The sequence below is a fragment of the Limanda limanda genome, chromosome 10, assembly GCF_963576545.1.
Source record: "Limanda limanda chromosome 10, fLimLim1.1, whole genome shotgun sequence".
In the NCBI taxonomy this organism is placed as follows: domain Eukaryota; kingdom Metazoa; phylum Chordata; class Actinopteri; order Pleuronectiformes; family Pleuronectidae; genus Limanda; species Limanda limanda.
Window position 1 is genome coordinate 13,914,159 of NC_083645.1, and position 8,494 is coordinate 13,922,652.

Genomic DNA, 8,494 nt, shown 5'->3' on the forward strand with positions numbered 1-8,494 from the left:
AACTCTCCACGCATTCACCGCAGGGGGCAGTCACGGTCAATAACAACTGTGCGCATGCGCAGTGGGACTTCACACAACCGCAATAAGCAATCATGGCGGCCGCCGTCGACAGTGTTGTGAAAGTGTAAGTTTACCTTCATTTATTGTAAGAGTAGAGCGAGCAGCCGCGCTGAGGCGGATGTGCTGATCTGTGTGGTTGTGTTACTGCGGAATGCTTCAGTCCGCCAACATGGCGTCATCTGTGTTGATTCTAAAAAGTCTCCCAAGAGAATAACGTTGCCCACTGAGCTAGGGTTAGCCTGCTAGCTGTGGGACAGTGTGGTAGTGGGGCAGTGCTTCAGCCGCGGCTCGGCTCTAACTTTCACAGTCGGAGGTGTGTGGAAGGTTACACACATTGTGACCGAACTGTTGCTGCCCACCCGGAGAAGAGGCACCGTGTGGCGGGCGGCAGGCGGCTTGGCGGGCGCTTTGTTGTGGCGAGAGCTCGCTAACAATCCCTCTTTTGTTCCGACGTGCCTGCGTCGACACGCTGAGTGTTCGGTGTTCTAACGCAGAGTCCCGGTGATGACCCGGGAGAGAGAGCCGCCTGGAGGGGGGACACAGGGCGAAGCGAGCCCCTCCAGCGGGAGCGAGGGGGGGAGGAAGAAGTGTAGTTATGAGGAAAGACGCGTAATCGTCACCACTGTCATTCCTTTTATTTAACGTTTCTGAAAATGGCTGCCACATTATGATACTGCTAAGAAATCCCAGAGAACAGGAAGTGAGATTATGATGTACAGTGTATCAGAAGTATGCAGCAAAGAGCGGTGCAGGGATTACACTGCTCCTTTGTGTGGCACTAGTTTGTGATCACAAAATCAATGTGTTGTCGAGTGTAACTTTACCAGCCTCACTGCGACCTAAGAGAACGAGTTCATCAAGTGGGAATCTTTTATTTTTCTAAGCACAAAAATGTTAATGCACTAACAATGAATGAATGATCAACGTGTTATTGATCTGTATGTTGTCAGGTAAGAGGAAATTAGTGCAACAATATTACTCAGGTAAAAACTTTGAAAAATAATAAAGGGAATTATAACAATGATGTAATTTCTTGATCAGGGAGGAAGTTTATTTTTTTAAGTGAATGTTTTAAATGTCGAACATACCGTGGTCATAATTATAAAAGGTAATGTAATCCCTTATTTGTCCCACTATGGGGAAATGTGCTGTGTTTTAGTGGATAGTGGAAAAACTCCCCCAGTAAAAGAAAAGCAAATATATTGGACAAATACATGGAATAAAACAGTTTATACAATGTAAATGGAGCATATATGGTGTTACAGTATTGCACATATAAAGATTGAAACTGCTGAAATTTATGCAATTCTTTTAACAAAATTATTTTCTTCAGGAAAAAACTGTGGCGTATTTTTGTCTATGTAATATTTAGAGCTGTTATAAACCATTGTCAAACAATTTGATTATTTGGTTTCTTAATTGGACAATATATGCCATTTTTAGAAGTTAGGATTTGGAAAATATTATTATCAATTGAACAAATATAACACCATGTTAAATGTAAAACGTGTGGAACTAGAGTAGATTTCATACATTTAGAGATATTTGTGCATTGGTAGAATTAAGAACTGTGCCGAGTTTGACTCGCTGTTTGTAGTTTCTCTTTGATTTGCAATAGTCCTACAGCAGTGATTATTCATGGTCTTTCCAGATCTGTGTTATTTGACCTGTCAGTGTCCCACTCCTTCATTTCAGGCTGGGAGAGCAGTATTACAGAGATGCCATGGAGCAGTGCCACAGTTACAACGCTCGCCTGTGTGCTGAGCGCAGCATCCTCATGCCTTTCCTGGACTCTCAGACTGGGGTCGCCCAGTCCAACTGTTACATCTGGATGGAGAAGAGACACCGGAGCGCAGGTAAATGATTTGTGCAGAACTATAATTCAGTATTATCGTTTTAACTTGACTTTCAGTTCAGTTATATATGATATTGTTAAGTCGTGTTATCGTTTTGCAAAACAGGTGATAAAAGTTATTGTTTTCTGTAGATTTGTGGATTACTCTTTCCAAGTTGTGACGTATATAAAGTACTCTCAATAATAATTATGTCTTTTTAATTTTTGCATGCCACCTCTCCAGTAAGCACACAATAAGGCACATACAGGTCCATTCTTTACAGAGTTATACATGCCACAGATCATACCACATCTAACTTTATCTCTTTGTTTTATCCATTTATCCTGTTATATGTCACAACAGGTGTAGCTCCGGGGCAGCTGTACACCTACCCAGCCCGTCGCTGGAGGAAGAAACGGCGTTCCCATCCCCCTGAGGACCCTCGCTTGGCTTTCCCTCCTCTCAAAACGGGTAACTTATATATAAAAAAATTGTGTATTCATTGGTTATGTTGGCATGTCTATTTCTGTCTTTGTGTTGTGTCATTGCATGAATTACTGATGTTTTGTTGTGTGCAGCAGAATTGGAACTGGGTTTGAAGCGTGACACGTTGGGCGCTGTGGATGGCAGCAGCTTGGAGGCCCTGCTGAAAGGGGAGCCCCTGGACAGGAGGAGTGGAGTGTCAGAGGCCCGCGGCCCGGAGGAGGACCAAGCCACCGTGGAGCCTCCTGCCACGTCAGCGGCCACTCACACGTCCTCCGGGCGCATTCGCAAGGTCAGGCTCAAAGGCTTTATATTGAAGAATTGAGCTGTTTGGCTAGTTACCTTTAATCATACTCATTTATTTGCGTAGCTCACTAGAGAGAGCAGAGAATAATGTTCTTGAATAAGGATCAACAATCACCAGTTAGACTTACCACATGTCCCGGTACATCGTTTCATAAATACTCAAAGACTTGTCTTGAAAAGCAGAATTAGAAGTTAAGACATATCTGAACACAGATAAACATCCGAGAGGCGATTTCTTGCTAATCAACACACATTCTATATATTAAAATGAGACCTAATCCAGACCCTCTCACTGCAGAGAGTCCTGGATCACGATGACTACCTGGATGACCTGGACGATGATGACTTTGAGGATGAGACTCCCAAGAGACGAGGGAAGAGCAAGTCCAAGGTGTGTGCCACGTCCTGTTCAGCCGTCGGTCCCTTATGGGATTTCAAAGGATTTGTGTGTGGGGTGAAAACATCACAGTGATCAGGTTAAATGTAGGAGTCGAATTTCGGATCAGTTTAACCACAGATTACAGCACAGAGATCTTTTATTTCACCTTTGGTGCTTTTTTTGACTTCTACAGATTTGTTATTTTTCAGGCAACATTTGGTGCTTCAGGGGTTTTCAAATGCGATAATTTTGGATTACATGATAATAATTTGGTCTTGAATTCACAATAAAAGACATTTATAGGTATCAACTTTTTCTCAGCTTTCTGACGTTTTAAGGAAAGAATTAAATGCTGATAATGAAAATAATCAATCGTTGTAAAGGAAAAAGAAAGTGTTTAATTCTTTATTCTTGCCTTAATGGATTAATTTACCTTTTTGGTTTTATACTTGGTAGTAAACACTCTTAAGCTGTAAAGGCCGGCGCATGCTTCTGCGTCGTCAGGGGCACGCAGCTGTAACGCAGGACTCGTTCTCATTCATGGTTCTCCAACCGTTGCGCGTGTTGCCATGCAATTCCCCGCCAGAACACTAGGCGCAGTAATGTTTTTTGTCGAAGTCGGCTCTTCGTGTGTTGCACGAAGAAGAGCGATTTATTTACATCGCCACGGCGGCTCCTCAGAGCCTTTTTCTGGCGGAAAAATCCGCCGGTTAGTGACGGGTTATACTAGTGGACATAGTGTCGGATCTCTTCTGCCAAGTGCTCTTCTATCTGGTCCATATTCGTTCTTCTAAATCCTCCGTGGTTTCCGGGCATGAACCGGAAATGCGACTCCGGAAATGATGTAGTCAGCAGACCAATCACAGCCCTCGCGGCCGGGTGACGCTTGCGGGGCTTTGCCGTCTAGTTAGAAAAATTGGCCGACGCACGTAAGGACGTAGGAAGGGCCGTGAGGGGCCCGGAAAGGCTCCTGCGTCTCCGTTCCCGTGAAAACGCAGAAGCATGCGCCGGCCTTAAGTTATTGTAGCTTTCCTGTTCTTTTCTAATATCTAATGTTAGCTGTTTTTTAAGTTACATGGAAACTTAGAAAGTTCAACAAAGTGTGAGTTGCTGTTTCAGTAATATTGTCACTGTCTACTGCTGAATGTGTAGGGTCGCAGTGACAAGAATGGTAAGAAGAAAATGGAGGCTGCAGCCGCGGCGCTGGAGGAAAGAGACAAACCTTACGCCTGCGACAGTGAGTACCAGCTTCCTTTTTTTAATGTCCGTTGTGTAATGCATGTCAGCAAGAAAAGCGTTTGCTTTTCCCCCTGAAAGACAAAAGCCTTATGCCATGCGTGGTGTGATCTGAAAGACCCCATCTGGCACAAAAGTTTAACAACATAGAGATTGTAATAGTTGCCGGACTTGGAATTTTTTTTTGTTTTTAAATGCTTTTATTCCTGAGATGCCGCTTTGTGTGTGCTCTGTAATCTTCTGCTGGCTGTAGCTCACTGTGCAAATGCTCACTTACGCTGTTTGAGTTTGAAATAAGTGTGAAAATATGCTTTGAAAAAAATTATCAAAAAGGCTGTTTTGTTGGAAATGAACAGCAACATTTTCTGGTTCCACCGTGGGCCTGTACATAGAATTAGCTGCCACCACTTTAACACTTTTGTATGACCCATTTGTGTGTCTATGTCAGTCTGTGGGAAGCGCTACAAGAACCGTCCTGGCCTGAGCTACCACTACACACACTCTCACCTGGCAGAGGAGGAGGGCGAGGACCGCGAGGAGATCGAGGAACCACCCACTCCTCGCCAGCCTGTGGAGCAGAAGAGTGAGTGGATCATGATTCAATGCATCATCAGCCAGTTACTGAGACTGTTGTTTACAGACATAGCATAAACAGGGTTGTACTTTAAAGTCTAAAATACACTTGATGTTTAAACTGTATGTTAATACAAGTGGAGAGCAGCTCTCCAGCTCAGCTTGTGTGCAAGAAGAAGACAGAGGAGACAGTTCTCGTGTGCACTGAATAGTCTCTCTACTCACCCCCTGCTCAGCTACCAAGAAGGGTCCCAACGGACTGGCGCTGCCCAACGATTACTGTGATTTCTGTCTGGGCGACTCCACCATGAACCAGAAGACTGGCCAATCAGAAGGGCTGGTATCCTGCTCAGACTGTGGACGCTCAGGTATGAACTTTTCCTGTCTCCACATTACTAGTTGACTGTTCGCTAAGGCCAGCCCCCTAGATTTAACCCTGGGTTCTTGATTTGGGGCTAACTACATTGTTGTTGTCGTGTTGGTTGAGTATTTCGTTTTTACAGCTCATTTTGAAAAGAGAATCCTGTTAAAGCTATTAATAGTAAACAATGATGGTCGCTTGATATTTTGTTCTGACATAACCGTGTTCAGCTGCTTAGCTCACATACCAAGAGTTTTCTTACTCAAGCTGCTGGAAGAGAACAGTCTCTCAGGATGACCAGTGTGTTTTACAAACATTGACTAACATGGATGTGTGGGTCAATGTTAGCTGGAGGTTCTGGCCTCCTCTATTGAAGAGTCAGACAACTTCAGAGTAGCTACACACGTGTTCATCCAGTCCTCACACTTTTTCTGTTATGATTCCAGCTCTCGAAACTGAAAAACAATCTAGACTTGAATTCTAAACATCGCTGTCATTCCAAATCCAAAGCTTGACAAATTTGCTGTGTCTTGGTCAAGTTGTAACTGAGGTTAATCCCACGTCGTCTCCCTCCTGCAGGCCACCCGACATGCCTGCAGTTCACACCTGTGATGATGGCGGCGGTGAAGACGTACCGCTGGCAGTGCATCGAGTGCAAGTGCTGCAATGTTTGCGGCACCTCAGAGAACGATGTGAGTCTTTTAAAACTAGTCTCATCATATGTGTCAAAAAGAACATTGTTGACACGGTTACAAGCTGCTGTGGTACAACTTGTGCCATTAAAATAAAAGTTTACCTTAACGCCATTAGAAAATTCTCCCTTTGGTACAGGATGTTGGCGGTGTACTTTTAAGACAGACCGATAGACTATTCAAATATTAACGTTCACTGAGAAGCCCAACCTAATCAATAGGGTCAGATTGAAATGATTACATTTATAGATAAAACAAAATGATGCACAGTTATTATTAGATATTTGTCCCTTGAAACGTTCTGTGTCTAGGTGATCTCCTCATCAGGTTAGAGTGAACTTGTTGCTGTTGTGTGTTCACAGGACCAGCTGCTGTTCTGTGACGACTGTGACCGAGGCTACCACATGTACTGTTTAAGTCCCCCCATGAATGAACCTCCTGAGGGTGAGCTGACCAAGCGTTTTTCTTTCAGTTCAGAACCTAAAAATATTGGATTTATAAAATTATATTTTGGAAAATAGAAGCTCAACCTCACATTTTAGAGCTGAAGTTGTGAATATTTAGGGGTTTTTTGTTTATTAAAGTCATTAGTTTAAATCAGAATTGTCAATGATTATTGTTTACAGTTTCACAGTTTCCCTTAGTGTAAATATCTTGTTGGAACAACCTATATATCTTCAGTCACAGCATTAACAAATGTTCTTTGTTCCTACTTTTAAGGTATTAAAGTGAGTTTAGGAGAAACATCAGTGTTTACGAGTTGAACAGATGTTTAAAATTGAGCAGTCCGGTTACTTTCCCTAAATCTAACACTGTTGTTTGCTGTGATGTTTACAGACAACTAACTGTACTTAACACATTCTTCTCTAAATGAAATCCAAGTGATGCGTGATGATGTGTTTCTACGCCCACGGTTCTTGACTCCTCTCTCGCTGTGCTTGTATGTTTTCCAGGGAGCTGGAGCTGCCACCTGTGTCTGGCTCTGCTGAAGGACAAAGCCTCTATATACCAGCAGAACCAGAGCTCCGCCCCCGAGTGAGGTCACATCAGTAAGTCGGACCCCCTCAGCAACGGGACCCCACACCCCCCGGTTGAAAAACATCCGACCTCTCAGTCCAGAGCTGCAGGCTCTGTCCAGATGTAGCTGAGTCAGATCGCAGATCAGAAGCCTTCATATCTACAGCGTCAACGGGGAGAAATGCAAAACCAAAACAGACCTCAGATCAGTTAAGATGGGGATCAAACCGCCACTAACCTGCCTACAAAGTCCCTGCGGCTTGCCGTCAAACACACACAGACACACAGACACACACACACACACACACACACAGACACACAGACACACACGCACACACGAACACGCACACACAAGACACAGAGAGCATGAAGTAACCATAGTAACTGCTGTCTCCATGGGAGCTCCCAGGAGCAACGGATCGGCATCACACGCTAATTATCTGCACCCTGTCACACTCAAAGACGCAGTGTGGACTGTCAAGACAACGTTTTTTTTTCTGCCAAAATTATCTATTTTTATTCCCAGAATGTGGGAAAGAGACCAATTCACCATGTGTATTGTCCAAGAATATTATTATTATTGTCATTATTATGATTGTTCTTGTTGTAGTGGACTTTCGTCGTGGCGTTTGTCTGTGGACTTCTGTCTGATCCATCGCATCGGTTCTCTTTTGAAGAGGTTTCCCTGAGGGGATCCGCTCAGTGCCAAGGTCCTTCATCATATGAAAATACACACGTCACACAGAAACTCGTCACTATCACCTAAACCCTTGTGTTTCATTTTAATTCAGCAGGACTAAGACAATGACTTTGACTCGTTAAAGCTCTTAGCACAAAGTTTCGGGCCTCGCTACTTTAGGGTTTGCTGCCAAACCAACTTTTCACTGCTGATTCTGTTACTGGGTCTATGAGTTAGTTTAACCGAACGCTATAGAGCTGAGCATGTAATGTAGGTTGGCCTCATTAGATACAACACATCTTACTATAATGTCATTTCTCAAACTTTTCTCTCCATCAGACAAAGCTAAACTTCCCTTGTTTTGAAGAACCCGAGTCAGATACTGATAGCAGCTCCGTGTTTAAAGCCAACACACAAGACTCGTGACCATGAAGGTGCATCCGTTTCTGAAAGATGGTTTTGTGGAAGCTTTCTAGAAAAAACGTTCGGCAGTGACATCGCCCTTCACCAGTGATTGTAGACAGCTGCTGTCAGAGCGACGACACACAGAACCATTAACCAACTGTAGCTGCTTTTATCATTTGTCACACTGAGGCAGATTTGCATGCAGACTGCACCTGTACGAATGCGCACACACTCACATCACAAGTGGTTTTTTGTCATATTGTTTGTAACTTTTTTTTTAAACATTTTATATTACCTGATAATCCATTGGTATTGGGAGTTTTTCTAGTAGAATTTTGTAAAGTCTATCGTATAGCAAACACTTCAAGTATATAGCTCCTAATGCATTCTATGTACTGTATTGACTTTTTATATTTTTGTTATGACTGTGACATGTTTGAATTTATTTGATTATTCTGAAATGTCAGA

At 43.3% G+C, this 8,494-nt stretch overlaps 1 protein-coding gene across 2 annotated transcripts; it reads left to right on the forward strand.

Moving 5' to 3' along the window:
- Positions 1-75: 75 nt before the first annotated feature.
- Positions 76-8,494, forward strand: dpf2l (D4, zinc and double PHD fingers family 2, like). 2 transcript variants are annotated; one of them, XM_061080196.1, is made up of 11 exons: positions 76-124; positions 1,756-1,916; positions 2,259-2,366; positions 2,474-2,670; positions 2,983-3,075; positions 4,216-4,300; positions 4,748-4,882; positions 5,109-5,240; positions 5,813-5,925; positions 6,288-6,369; positions 6,879-8,494. In XM_061080196.1, the coding sequence occupies exons 1-11, from the start codon at positions 93-95 to the stop codon at positions 6,962-6,964; spliced, it is 1,224 nt and encodes a 407-aa protein (XP_060936179.1). In that variant the 5' UTR covers positions 76-92; the 3' UTR covers positions 6,965-8,494. The 2 variants fall into 2 exon arrangements, with proteins under 2 accessions (XP_060936179.1, XP_060936180.1); XM_061080197.1 differs by having other exon boundaries at positions 2,477-2,670.